Source organism: Brassica napus, chromosome C4 (assembly GCF_020379485.1).
Source record: "Brassica napus cultivar Da-Ae chromosome C4, Da-Ae, whole genome shotgun sequence".
In the NCBI taxonomy this organism is placed as follows: Eukaryota; Viridiplantae; Streptophyta; class Magnoliopsida; order Brassicales; family Brassicaceae; genus Brassica; species Brassica napus.
The window spans coordinates 55,134,979-55,150,283 of record NC_063447.1 but is presented as its reverse complement, the minus strand read 5'-3'; the positions used below and the strand labels follow the sequence as shown (position 1 = coordinate 55,150,283).

General features: G+C 33.5%; 2 protein-coding genes across 2 annotated transcripts; one reads left to right on the top strand and one right to left on the bottom strand.

Moving 5' to 3' along the window:
* Positions 1–1,837: 1,837 nt before the first annotated feature.
* On the top strand, positions 1,838–3,158 carry LOC106394622 (protein phosphatase 1 regulatory subunit INH3). Its single transcript, XM_013835190.3, has 2 exons — positions 1,838–1,992; positions 2,670–3,158. The coding sequence occupies exon 2, from the start codon at positions 2,694–2,696 to the stop codon at positions 3,015–3,017; it is 324 nt and encodes a 107-aa protein (XP_013690644.1). The 5' UTR covers positions 1,838–1,992; positions 2,670–2,693; the 3' UTR covers positions 3,018–3,158.
* Positions 3,159–3,293: 135 nt separating this feature from the next.
* On the bottom strand, positions 3,294–7,952 carry LOC106391397 (transcription factor bHLH155-like). The gene is made up of 11 exons (XM_013832023.3): positions 7,051–7,952; positions 6,382–6,543; positions 6,040–6,121; positions 5,920–5,961; positions 5,744–5,803; positions 5,546–5,665; positions 4,355–5,455; positions 4,174–4,275; positions 3,927–4,046; positions 3,706–3,831; positions 3,294–3,617 (listed from the first exon to the last, which is right to left on the bottom strand). Exons 1-11 carry the CDS (start codon positions 7,143–7,145, stop codon positions 3,531–3,533), a joined length of 2,097 nt encoding a protein of 698 aa, XP_013687477.1. The 5' UTR covers positions 7,146–7,952; the 3' UTR covers positions 3,294–3,530.
* Between the last annotated feature and the right edge of the window lie 7,353 nt (positions 7,953–15,305).

Here is a 15,305-nt window from a genome sequence, read left to right as displayed (position 1 = left end):
TTTACTCTATAACGATGTAAAAAATAGGTCTATTCCATAAATAAAGTAATATTTTTGTTTGTTTATTTATTATTCTATACACAACATTAGGGTCATCTATTCAGAAAATCTCATAAGCTAATGTGCTTAAATATCAACTGTGTTCTAAAAGATAAGATAATCTGAGCGAAACTTTGACCTGATTTTCCCTACAGTGTGTGTGGGTGTGTCAACTGACGCAGAAATAGCGCATTACATTGTACTATAGGGAGGGAGGGAGGAAGGGAAAGGAAAATGCTACACTAAATAGAATATTATACTATTTGCTCTGTTTCAAAATAGAAATATTATACTATTTGCTCTGTTTCAAAATAGATGATGTTTAAAGAAATTTTTGATGTTTCAAAATATATGATGTTTTCATATTTCGATAAGTTTTAATTTTATCAAAAACTGTGTAAACCAATAATATTTTAGAGATTATTTTCTAATTGATTGATAATTTTTAATTTATACTTTAGTGATATTTTTTTAGATAAAACACAATTTTCTTAATAGTTGTGCATTGCCTTAAACTTCAAGTATTTCTGAAGAAAGGGAGTATAATGCAATGCTTATCCAAATATTGTATGAACACCACTGTCAATATATACAGACTTTTGAACCTTCATCAACACAAAGCATACATTTAACACCATAGCAAAACAATAGCTATTATAGAACACAGAATTGCAAAATCCAAATACGCACAGCTTAAAACTCAACGTATAAATCAAGTGTACTACTCTATTTTAATATGATTCATTTGTAGTACAGTACAACGATTGCTCGATAGTGTTCAAAAAATCTGATTAAAAATTTTAAATTATGACATATGTTAAAAAAAAATATATGTATGTTTTTATCAACATGATTATTTGGTTGAATTATATTTGATCCAAGATACATTATGTATCAAATAAAATTAAAAGAGAAGAAGAAAAAAAAACAAAAGAAATAAGAAGATGAAAGATGCATGTATAGTCAAACTGCTGATTGATCAAGTGTTATATATATAAAATATAGAGAATCATTATTATGGGAGGATGTTCGGGTATCTATTTGGGTTCTGTTCGGGTTTATTCGACTTTTCAAAGTTAACAATTTCAGCCACATTTGGATATTTATAAATTTCGGTTCTAATTCAGTTTGGATCTTTACAATTTTGGTTCGAGTTCATATAAACCGTTTAAATTATTTTTAAAGATTTAAAATTCATGTATACTTAAAAGAATTCACAATCTACAAATAAAAATAATATATTACATATAAATTTGAATAATATATACCAAAATACATAAAATTAATATATAAATTAGTTTTGCTAGAATATTTGGATAGGGAATCAATAAATATTTCAAGCATTTTTGGTGTTTTAAGTATTGTTTAACCATTTTAGATATTTACTTCTATCTGTTTGTATATCTTTCCAAGGATGTTGGAAAATTTCAAAATAACTTATATATTTTGGATATTTTTATATATTAAATCTAAAATACTTAACATATATATAAGTATATAAATTTAATTAGGATATATTCGGATAGGCGAAATATATCAGTTTGGGTCGGACTCGATTCTAATTTTTAAATACCAAAAAATTGAACTCATTCCGATGTTTAACCAATTTTTGTTTGGATTCGGTGCCATTTTTTTAGACTGAAATCGGTTTGGTTCTTTAGATCCGGGTTTTAGATCCGGGTTTTTTTGTCCAGTCATAATTGTTATTTGTATAAACTTAATTTTTATATTATTATGTATATTTGCTCTATTTTTCTTAAGGAAAGTCAAATTAGAGGAAAAAAAAACATTTTTGGGGATTAAACAAAAATTCGGGAATTTCTTCCGTCTGCTTTCTCCATCATCAACATCCGGTCAAGAAAGCCTCTCTCTCTATATATATATAAATTTAATCTTGTAACTAGCGTCGGGAGATCGTAGAACAGAGGAGGTGACTTCTTCTTCTTCTCCAAGGTTTGTTTGAAGTTTTCTTCTCTGAATCTTTTCGTCAGTTAATTCCTTTTATCTTGCTAGAGCCTATGGGTTTTCTATTTTTTTCTTGAGCTGTTGATAGGATTGTCAGCCTTGGAGCGATCTATCCTCTACCTGCAGAATTTGATTTTGGCTATTTGGATTCTCAATTTTTGATATCTTTTCTGATTAATAATTATATTTGCGTTTATATATTCTCTGTCTTCCTCATTTGATTCAGAAGAATGAAACCCTACATGTGATTGTCTGTTCTCGATTGATTCACAATTTTGTTGGTTAATCATGTTTAAAAGTTTAGATTTTTCTTTCTGATGGTTAAACGAAATTAAAGACAAGGCTAACATTTTTCTTTTGCTTACATCATTCATCTTGAACCATTTGAGTTAGGATTTGTCTGCTTTCTTTCTGTTAGTCAGAGTATATAACTTCTCAAAAATCTCTGTTATTTGTAGTGTGTGTATTCTTTAGCTCTTGTCTTGTCATTCACCACCATTTCACTTGCTGAGTGTTTGGTTACCATTTTATTTAGGTTTAAGCATATGTTGTTGTCAGCACTTTCAGAATTAGCCTTCCATCTTCTTGTTCTCTATGGCTTTACAACAAAGAAACAAGTCTTTGGAAATTGATCCTTCTTTCTTTTTTGTTTCCCAACGCTGCAGATATCAGAAGCTATATTTTGAGCCATGAGCACAGCGACCAGGCCTTCCTCTTCGACAGCGACAACAACCTCTGTCATCTTAGAAAACCCTGTTTCTCAGTCCCAACCTACAGAGAGATTAGTGCTTCGGCTGAACAGGATAAAGAAGAAAGTCTCGTGGAAAGACGGGACTGTTGATAACGAGTTCATGCAGAAGAAGAGTTCCAAGAAGTGTTGTATCTTTCACAAACAGAAGCCCTTTGATGAGGATGACAGCGAAGAAGACGAAGATGATCATCACCATCATCACCATGAACACTGCGAATCTGGTGAGGCCTCTTCGTCTAACGATTCTAAAGCAGTTGACTAATCAGTTGAGGTTGTTCACATCATAATATAGATATATATTTGAAGCTTTATTATACTAGACCATGGAAGAACACTGATTGGCTTCATTAGTATGCGTGCATGTAATTTTGCACATTGCTAATGATATTATTATTATTATTCATTGCAATGCTGATTTTAACAACTTGAAATATATATCTTGATTACTACTTTACAAAGGTTTTGTTTCTTAATGTATTTATGGAAATTAAAATCTGAAAGAAATTCATAAAGTTTCAAGTTATCAAGGAAATTAGTATGGAAAATAATTAACTGGTTTTAATTTATAAACATTTTACTGTATTTATAAAGAGTCCAAACTCCAAAGCAAACAAGCAAATCATAAACACACTGAGAACTCAAACATGCACACTAAGTAAAAAAATTATACCTAAAACCCCAAACAAACAAAAACAAGTATCAATAACACTGTACAAGCACACAGCAAGTTCTGTTTTCCTCCTCCAAACGCAAAGTCTTGCAACCAACGCTGCTGCTAGTGCTTGCCATTGGCCTTTGGCTGAAAGATTTGCACCAGAGACCACAAAATGTCCATCCTCTGCATTACCTTGTTGTTTTGGCTCTGCCATTTTCATATCACCATTTCCATATTAGTCAATATAGTATATCATAGTAACCCAATGTTCAAGGGGATATAATTTGACTCCTACCTCAACTACAAAGCATATCCATGTTTTCTCGCCCTGAGCCTCTGTGACGCCTCTTAGTATGATGAGGTCCAAGCTCCTAATCACATTTGCTATCTCGAGAAAATGGCTACATTCTTCACATAACATCTGTCCAAAACCCCCAAAAACATTTTAAATCAAAGAATTTGGAACTGAAGTTCAAACAAAGACTAACCTAAAGGAAAGAAAGAATGGTTACATACCTCGATGAGCACCATCCCCTGCTTGTTCAGATTCTCAACGATAATCGAGCACACTTGAAGATGACCTCCAACCTCCACTGCGCAGCTTGAGCCTTGCGTGCCAGTTTCCTTTTGTTGCATCTGAGATTACAATATTTGCTACATCGATCAGGCAAACATAATAGCATAATATGTTCATTTATCAAAGATAGGAAGCTGGAAACATAAATTTCTAGGATGGAACCGAGATTGTTAGTAGACGTTTTACCTTTGTAGTAGCACTTTTACTGAGCTTGTCAGCATGCTTAGTAACATTCTGCAAAAAGAGCATGTGCTTGATCGTGCGTTCTAGCAAAGAATCAATACTGCACTGTAAAACATGATAAAAACAATTAGCATATAGCAAAAACACTGGCAACTACAATTGAAGCTCGGAAGAGAAAAGTCACCTTAGATCCATTAGGCACAAGTTCTCTAAGTTCCTTGATCCGATCCTGAATGAGTTGCCTGTCTCTTGGTCGAGGCCGAGAGCTTTCTCCAGGCTTGGCCCTCTTTTTGATCTTCTTGGGCATCATCTCCAGTGATGTCTGAAACTGATCACTAGATGAGCTGGGACACGTGGATGAGAACCCAATCGAAGAAAATGCTCCACAGATATCTGACGGATTCTGTTGGGTATACACCTCTGCTAGTGGCAGCTGATTATGCATCTTTTGACCTGAAGGCTCTGCCATGCTGGTAAGCAATGAGTGTACCGATCTGCTTGACAAGATATCATCCCTGGCATTCCCATCGCTATGGCACACGTTAGCAACCACAGCATCTAGAAGATTCTCAGGGCCAGGGCTAGGGTCAAATGTAAGCTGGCTATGACTCGTATCATCTGTTGGTCTTGTTGTTGAACCATGTTCAGACTTCACTAGGTCCTCAGGACCACCCCTGCTCGTTTGCTTGAAACCAGAGCCTAATGCCTCTAGCAGCTCGCTGCCAGCAAATGGATACCCAGATGAGATCAAAGCATCTTCGCATTTCCCCTCCAGCATACGCTCAGTCTCCTCTCTGTATCTGTTTCCTTGGTTCTCAGATAGTTGGAACACTTCGTTTTGGTAAGAACTTTCTTTGCCTGTTCTTGATGAATCATAAAAAGTTGAGTCTAGGCCTGGGTATGATTGGCCTGATATCAATCTTTCAGCCTCAGTTGCTAAAGCAGATGAGCTTGTATTGTTGAGCACATAATTCTTCATATACTGATGTAGATTAGGATCTAATACTCTTGGATCTTTACATCCACTACGTACTTGATTCTCATGTTTGGCATCAATTAAATCAATTGGGAAGCCAAACGTAACACTGCTATAGCTCCCACAAGAAGATCCTTGCACAACTTGGGCTGCCTTCTCCATGAGAAGACATGAAGGAGTATTATAAGGCATGCTATCACTTCTTCTCAGTTTATATTGAGTTAACTCTTCCACATCCATAGCTTTGCCAACTTCTCCAGAGCAATAAGGGTTAGCCTCAACATGTAAACATTCAGAAGGTATTTTTGGCTGCAACAAAAAAATAATACAACACATCATGATCTAAGCATCCTACTTAGGACAAACGTGAATCCATATTTGTATGAAGAAGATCTTTACCAGAGACAACGAATTGTTCATATTACATTGCATTAAACTTGCTGCATGATCTGCCATTGGATCCTTCAGTGCCAAAAACATATGTCGGATATGATTCACCAATGTCACATCTTCATCAACCTGCTCCACACAAGGACACAATAAGACCAGATACGTTCATATGTGTGCAATGCGTCCAATTATATGAATCCTACTTACTTTAAGCAAAGAGCCTAGCTGCACAACACCACAGGGACCAACAGCTACAACAAGAATGGTCTGCAAAGAAGGAAGAGCATATGTTTTTAAGTCTTCCAGTGGCGAACTGTGAGAAAGTCATTGACATTCATGTAATAGAGCAGAGGAAAGTAACACTTGAGAAAAATCTAAAATACCTTTACTCCAGCAGATATTTGACTCTCCCAAACATTATGAAACTGTAATTAGAAAAAGAACCTCGTTTATAAACATGAAAAATAAACGAAAAAATCAACTCCAGATACGAAGTTCCTAACCTCAGCTGCTGAGTGGCAGTTGCCATAATTTTCGGGAAATACCCATTGGTGTCCTCCAGAAAGAGCAACGTGTCCTACAATCCTGTTAATATAGACGAGATAATTAGACCAAAAAAACATATAGACGAGATAAACAAAAGATTAGTTTTTAACTAATAGTAAAAGCTCCTGATGGTATCAAGTCCCAAGACAAGAGCTTTGCATCATGTAGCTAATGTCAAGGAAACAAAGAATATAAACACACACACAGTAAACTATAACTGCCTAATGCCAGAGTACTTCATAGACTGTTGATCTAAAGACGCCTAGTTGAAAAGATGAAGCCAAGCAATTTATTCTTACCCTTCCCCTAGAGAATAGACATGATAAGCCATCTTCGCCACAGCTAAACCCAGGGAGTCATGTGCTCCATGCATGTCCTTTGGTATAACGCCGCAACCCTGAACTCCCGGTGAGTTATTGTGCCCATGATTGTCATAGTAAGCATCCTCCAAGGTAAGTACCCTGCAAGTGTTCATCAGCCTCTAGAAATCAGAAACCATCCTGGTCAACTAAACCCTCAACTTATTAGGAAACTGATCGTTTAATTGATTGTCTAGTTACTCTTCACAGGCTTATTAGTAACTTTCTCAGCTCTTCCAAAAGATTGAGAAGACTCTTAAACTACACTTGTATAAGGCTGCATTCCACATAAGGTTCCACAAGTTCTCTCTCACTAGCGAGTTGGAGTACATATCAATATTAACTATACATCTCTTAAACACCTATATAGAAGCATTATATTCGCAAGCCATTAAGAAGCCACTTAAACTACACTTGCATAAGGCTGCATTCCATATGTTCTCTAACACTAGGGAGTTGGAGGTACGTCTTAAAAACATTAACTATACATCTCTTAAACACCCAAATCAACTATCAGATTCCAACCCGTTGACAATTATAAATGGTCCACCAAGCACAGACAGTAAACATATCTTAGCAGGAATAAAAGGAAACGTTAAGACAACTCACATTCGAGACCGGTGGTTAAGTTTCCAGAACACAGCATATCTCCACTCCGTGTTAGAGCAGAGGCTCCTCAGTATCTCTTGCGAGGTAGAACCCATTCTCTAAGAGAGACAGAGATGAGAACTCTCCGGAAATGAAAAAAAAAAAAAAAAACACAAAACCCTTTCCCTTGATTCTTTTATAAATTCGAGAAAAAAAAACAACAACAAAAAAACAAAGTCTTGTCTCCACTTCAAAAAAGAAGAAACTTTTTTTTCCCCAACGATGAGCAACAAAGTGACTAACTTCCTCTGTAAGAACCTCTCCCAGCTTGTTCCCTTCGCAATCCAGCTCTTGGGTTTATCGGCGGTCCTACTTCATCCTGTGAGATTTGCCTCCTACCCATCCCTTTCCCAAACAAAACAGTTGAACAGGACTACGAAGAATCCCAAAAAAAAGGAAGCTAATTTAAAACAACCCTAGCTCAGATAAAACACCGGAGAATCAGAGATTGAAGTAGCTAGATCCGTTTAATCGAGCTGCCATATGCAATTCAAAGCAAAAAGAAGAAGACTTTATGTGTAAAAGGAAGCGACAGTGATTGTAAGAAGAGAGTTTAGCTTATGTCAGAAGACATTTGTTTCTTGCCAATAATTGATCTCAGCATAATCTCAGAAAAGACACAAAAGTTTACAATCTCAGCCGAGAAACTCGCCGGAAAAAGGAAGCAACAGAGAGGGGAGTAAAGGAGAGAGAGTGAGGTAGTGAAAAGACGGTTCCTTTTTTTTGTTAAAGGGTGGTAAAGAAGAAAGAGTCGGGCAAGTAAGAAGCGGGCGAATCACGCACTATGCTCATTTTAGCAACAAGTCTGCGCATTTTAGTGAGGTAGTGGGAGGGTGTGTGAGAGGCTGAGGGTGTGACAGATTATATGTGGAGAGCTTTCAAGAGGGGGATAGGATCTATTATAGTAATGGCCAGCAAAATGATTTTCTATGTGAATTTTTGCTTCCTTCTTTGCTTTCTTTGCTAGATTTTGACTCGATGCTTTCTCAGGATCTATTATAGTAATGGACAGATTCACGCACTATTTGCATTTTTAATATAATACGACTTTGTAACATAAATATATATACGATCTCGGCATAAATTATATATTTATAAATATTATATAGTTTAATTAATTAATTAATTAATGGTATGGTCAAAAAATAATTTGCATGGATGAACAGTCTATACGTGAGATGGCGCATAAATCGATATGTGTAAAATGATATTGATGATTAATTAAATAACAGAGAAATTTTTAATTAATTTGATTGATTACAAAATTAGTTTGTTAGATACCGAAATTGTAGGAGTAAATATTAGAAAAGATTATATTTATTAACATTGATATATTTTTTTACTGATTAAGTTAAATATTGTTAGAGAAATATATGGTAACATATTGTTAGTTTAAATTTAAGATAAGACCAAAATATTAATGAAAGTGTGCAACAACTTTGTATAAGTAGATTTTTTAGAATGTTTATGTTTTATTAGTATAGATTTAGCTTTTATTTCTCCTAGAATTTAACAAAATACATACATACATTTTTGTTACCATATTTTTGAATAAATTTTAGTATAGATTTACCTTTTATTTCTCCTAAAATTTAACAAAATACATACATACATTTTTTAGAATGTTTATGTTTTAATAGTATAGATTTACCTTTTATTTCTCCTAAAATTTAACAAAAACATATGATCTCAGGATCTATTATAGTAATGGATGAACAATCTATATACGACTTTAAAATATTATATAGTTTAATTAATTAATTAATTAATTAATGGTATGGCCAAAAAATAATTTGCATGGATGAACAATCTATATGTGAGATGGCGCATAAATCGATATATGTAAAATGATATTGATGATTAATTAAATAACAAAGAAATTTTTAATTAATTTGATTGATTACAAAATTAGTTTGTTAAATACCAAAATTGTAGGAGTAAATATTAGAAAAGATTATATTTATTAACATTGATATATTTTTTTACTGATTGAGTTAAATATTGTTAGAGAAATATATGGTAACATATTGTTAGTCTAAATTTAAGATAAGACCAAAATATTAGTAGTCTAATGAAAGAATGCAACAAGTTTGTATAAGTAGATTTTTTAGAATGTTTATGTTTTAATAGTATAGATTTACCTTTTATTTCTCCTAAAATTTAACAAAATACATACATACATTTTTGTATTAGATTTAAATGTATGATAAACAATATTCATCAATAAATTAAATTCAATACAAAAACTTTTCTTCTTCAAAAAAATGTATTATTCACATTAACCATTATATATAGTTTAGTGGTTTGTTTTTTGGTAATCTATATTAAATCATTATTATTTTAAATTTTTTGATAGAAGATTAAAAAATGAAAACTACGGCAACAGTAAAATATAAATAATGAGCAAACCAAAATAACAGTGAGAAAAAATAGTGGTTTGGTTTATAAATGATAATTGAAACTATGTTATTTATAAACTAAAAGTAAATTTTTTTTAAAAAAAATTGAGGGAATCGAAACGTGGAATTTATGGATTAGTGGATATTCAGCTTTTGTTAAAAAATGATTTCATTTGCCAATATAAAGTTGAAACATAGAGGAGCTTTATAACTTGTCCATACATATCCTCACATTATGATTGAACATATCTCTCTATTTCCCTTTTTGTATTGTCAACAAAAACCTAATGTCTTTTTCATACTCACTCATTTTGTCTTGCTTACCATAATAATCTCTGGACAAAGTAAACTAGCCAGTGAATCATCAATATGTTGTCCTATGTTATTTTTGGTTGCGGGTCCATTATATGAACCAAAAATACATTTACTAAATACCATATATTTGCATCAAAAAGCTTTATTTTATTTTGTCATCAACTAAAACAGATTCAAACTGAATCTGTAAACCAAATTGGTAACTCCGCTAAACGACGAAACACGATTGCTTCCTGGCACTACATGCTAGATTATCCACTGTTGGGATTGTGAAATCACGTGTCCAACTCTTTATTCTCTGATTAGTACGATATTGTCCACTTTGGGCCTAAGAGGCTGGCCCGCATGGATTTACTTTTGAGCTCTTTCCCAAAAGGCATCGTACTAATTAGAGTTGGACATCTCTTTTTATATATTAGACTCTTTTTGTCTAATTCTTCAATGTGGGACTTAGTTTGTTATATCACATTCTCCCCCTCAAACTAAGGATCACATTCATCTCGTGTCCCACAACTGACTTCCAGGATCTTTTGACTTGATCTCTGCCACACACACCTCCCAATCCTAACTCGATGGGTCCCGTTCCTACTCGAAGGGTATTTTGGTCTTCTTGCAGATTTCTCGTCAACCGCTCTGATACCAATTGTTGGGATTGTGAAATCCCGTGTCCAACTCTTTATTCTCTGATTAGTACTATATTGTCCACTTTGGGCCTAATAAGCCTGCATGGATTTACTTTTGGTTTCCTTTCCAAAAGGCCTCTTGCTAATTAGAGTTGGACATCTCTTTATATATTAGACACTCCTTGTCTAATTCTCCAATGTGAGACTTAGTTTGTTATCTCACATCCACCCTTAAATTATGCGTTCTTGGTACATGAATGATCTCCGAGTTAAGAAAACTTTCTCTAAGGTCTTTATGTCCTCCAAATAATTTGCAAAAACTGGTCATTCACTTGGTTCCAAAACCATCTTCATAACTTGAGAGCAAACTGTTGCAAACGTAACCCGAACCTGCCGCAAGTTCCTCATACACTCATTGCCCAAACTAAAGCCTCGATCTTTGAATGAAGAGGAGATAAACTAGTCCTTACATTTCTTGCCCCATCAAACCATCAAAACCTTCTAATGAACTATACTATCCATGTCCTGAAAAAAACCTCATTTTCTTTCCAATAGCCATCTGAAAAGCACTATCGCCCTAGGATTGGCGGCATAGTCACAACCTTTACAGGTTGTGTCCCTCTCTGTGTGTTCAACACTTGTGCTTCAGCCCAAAGTGTTGACTCTGTTTCCATCAATTTTAACGTATCCCCGGGATCAATGTCTAGATTGCTGAAAGCTTTGTTGTTCCTTCCTTTCCAAATGTACCATAAAATCCATACAAATTGATGATCATCCATTTGTGGATATACTCTCTAGAATAAGTGATTAAATATTTATTATCACCTTTAAATTGAATGTGAATATTTATTATGTTTGTAAGGTTTATAAAATGTAGACGCGGGTTAAAAAACAGAGAACCAGCTATTAGAGTAGGATTTTTTTTATTATTTATACTATTAAAGCAGAATTATTCTTATGACTATGCCCCTAACTTTTCCAATTAATTACAAAAACTGCCCAATAAATTAGAAAGTTGCATGTTTGTGTCCAACTAAACAAAACAACCCAATAATTTAAATAATTTATCCATAAAAAATTTAAGCTCATTTCATGTATGTTTACTAACCCATCGAAATTCGTTGTGTTCTAACCCTATACCCTAAAACTCTATCCAAACCTTAACTCAATTCAAACTCTATTAACACCATCAAAAACCTGTTGTCCAGAAAACTATAGCAAATATATTGGAGTTCATTATAATGTCTATGTCTTATTTAAAATTTTCTTATATGAAGTTGCCGAAATATATTTAATATCATCTTTCAATAATATTAATTATACTATTATAGTATAGGGTTAGCATATTTCGAAAGCATTGGTTTTCTATGTTATTGACCTTTTAAACAGCCAATAATATTTAAATATAAATACTTACCAATTTTGGTATATAAATATAAATATAAAACATAATAAATAGAAACTCATAAATTTTCGGATTCAAATCAAATAAATTCCAAGAATATTCTCTATAACATCCATTTTTCATAATTGCTACGTACCATAAATTCAAAAGATAATATATAGAAACAAGATTTTTCAATTTAATTAAATTAACTTGATGAACACGCATATAATATATTTTGTTTGACATGATAACTGAATTTTTTGAATCTATACTATTAAGATAGAGATATTCGATAATAAAGAGATGATCCCTCAACTTTCTCCCCAAGTTTCTCCTAAAACCTAAACACCTCGCTTTAAATCAGATCGATATTATAAATAGGCGACACCAGTTTCCTATTCAAACCCACACATTCGGTTTCAGAAATAATTAACATGTTTTAATTAATTTTACCGTAACTAATTTTAAATTTAATTTCTTATTGTAGTTTCCAATAACAAATTAATTATTTCACAATACTAACATTTTGTATAGATGAAAAATGAACGTAAACATAAAAAATAACTGCTAACAAAAATTATTAAGACACTTGATATACATTTTATGTATAAACACATTTGTTATAATAATAATAAATATGTCAAAGAAACAAACACGCACTTTAGTAATAGATTAAACTAACTGGTCGAATTTAGCATCAAATCGAAAACAAACTGATTCAGAAAGCAAGCAATTAATATATATATTAATCTGACTATATATGGTTTTATTTTGTTTGACCTCCAATCATAATATCAAACCTAACCCAAACTGATAAGATATTAAGATATAGTTGATCGAACAAATATCAAAACTGGAATGTATCAAACCGGTTCATAGTCAATCCATTGACCCTATCTTCTGAAACCAGATCGGATCAAACAAAACCAAATGAAAATTTAAATTGACTACATTTACCTTTATAATATCCAAAATTGTTCACGAATTTTTTGAAAGTTTATGAGCACTTCTAGAAGAAAATGATTATGCTGTTCGAATTGATAGCCTGAAACAATTTATAGTACAAGGTCATTTTACTAGACAATGACATTCCCCATATGAAGAAAATCTTTGTGGACAAAAAAAAATATATATATATATATATATATGTATCTTGGCAATTTTCAAGTGTTGTTGTCGACCATTCCATAAGTTCATCAAGAATCCAAAGTCCAAACGTTGAGAGTATTCTGAAATGTAATTATAATCTGATTTTGAGTTCCACTTGGAAATTAAAATGATGATGTTCTACTATTGATTGCTCATTATAGTTTATCTAGAGGGACTCTTATTATATGCTCTCATGACATGTTTCCATCAATGTGTTCTAATGCATCGCACCAACTCAACATCCCTTTCCCCCTTCCCATCATTTTTATCTTTTACTCCTTTGCCTCAAATTCAATCGAGCGCACACATTTATATATATTATCCATCATTTTAATCATTATTTTCACATTTTATTATTTAGTCAATTATATGTCAAATGTAAAATTTTATATATTGTATAACAATTTATAAAATTTGCATCACTAGTTCTATCACAAATATATACAGATTTATTTTTTAAATATGAATGTTTTGATAAAATATTCATGCAATCATTGTATCTACGAAAAGGTTTTTTTTTTATGTTACCTCCGTCAATGCAGTGTTTGTGAGTGATAACAATTGTTGACATTTGATAACAATCACGATTTTTTTACAATATTTCAGATTGCATTTTCAAAACTTCTGCAGCCATATCCACTACGTTTAAATCAAATAGATCTTAAGATTGTACGAAAATAATTCGCCATAATATTCATGAAGTCGTCACCTTCTGTTACTAACCATTTTCTTTAAGCCAATACGTAATTTTTACATCTCAAATCAACTAAGAAAGTGATTATTGGTCTGGAGGATGATAAACCAACTTTATTCTTTTCGATGAGTTAAACCAGCTTTGTTTTTTTTTTTTTTTTTTTTGTAATCAACAAACAGACTCATATAGACTCTGCGAACCAATCTGGTAACTCCGCATCCATGTGAACGACGAAAGACGATTGTTTCCTGGCACATCGTGCTAGACTATCCGCCTTTTGATTTTCCGTCCGGGGTACATGAATAATCTCTGAGCTAGTAAAACGTGTCTTCAGTAGCTTTATGTCGTGCAGATAACTCTCAAACGCCGGCCATTCCTCTGGTTCCGAAACCATCTTCACCAATTGAGAACAATCTGTAGCAAAAGTAACCTGAAACTGATGTAAATTCCTCATACATTCCATAGCCCATATCAGTGCTTCCATCTCTGCATGAAGAGGTGAAATACATGCCCTAGAATTCCTTGCACCCATCAATCCCTGAAAGCCCTCGAGTATGCTATACCATCCTTGACCTGAATAAGGTTCTTTATCTTTCCAGGAACCATCTATAAAGCACCAACGACCAACCCGCGGCTGACGATTCAAAACCTCAGTCTGTTGTGGTACCTGCTTAGTCTTCATCACCTGAGCCTCAGCCCAAAGTGTTGATTCAGTTTCTGCAAGCGTAAGTATATCTCTTGGGTCAATATCCAAATTACTAAAAACCTTATTATTCCTTCCTTTCCAAATATACCATAATATCCACGCAAACTGATGATCTTCCATTTTCGGGAGTACCCTCCAAAAAAGATGATCCATATTCGTAAATAGAGAACTAGTGGGGAAGTAGGTTGGGTTAGACGGTATCTTTGACAAAGCCCAAACTTGACGCGCAGGAAACCATAATATCCACGTAAACCAGCTTTGTTGAATTCATGTATTTTATACGTTAGAAAATATTCCTCTGATTATCTATACTATAATTCAACACACTTACACAGTGTGTTCGAAGAAAGCTCCCAGGCCCGACTCCCTAGGCATGGATCTCCGCTGTTCCAGATCTGACGCCAAGACCCCCTTTTTCTGAAGAATATGTCCTTTGATGAGACTACGCTAAACCAAAGTTCAAGGACAGAGTATTATGACTTAGTCTTCAAGTTATTTCCTATGTTTATGCAAATAAAAAGATCACGACTCCACTTCCTGTTATGTAGGAGTAGAGTGATCCACTTTCCCTTTCACGTATTGTAGGAGTTTGCTTCATGTATCTTTTCTATTTAAATCAATGAAAACAACAAAAAGAGGTAGTCTTAACTACCCAAAGAAAAATGTGTTATTAGTTTGTTTTTGGCAAATTCTCTTTGATTTGAAGAGGGACCTTAATTGGTATCAAATCACATGTTTCTAGATCAACATTGATATCTCTTGGCAAGGGACCTATCAGTGGTATCAGAGCATGTTTTGTTTTTGATCCGGACCACTTTGTGGTATCAAAAACTTTATATTTTTCATCTTCCTTGTTATCGGTATTCTTCATGAATCAACGGTTATCAAGAATCCTCGACGAACGGCCATTCTCAGAATCAACGATCATCGAGATCTATCCAGC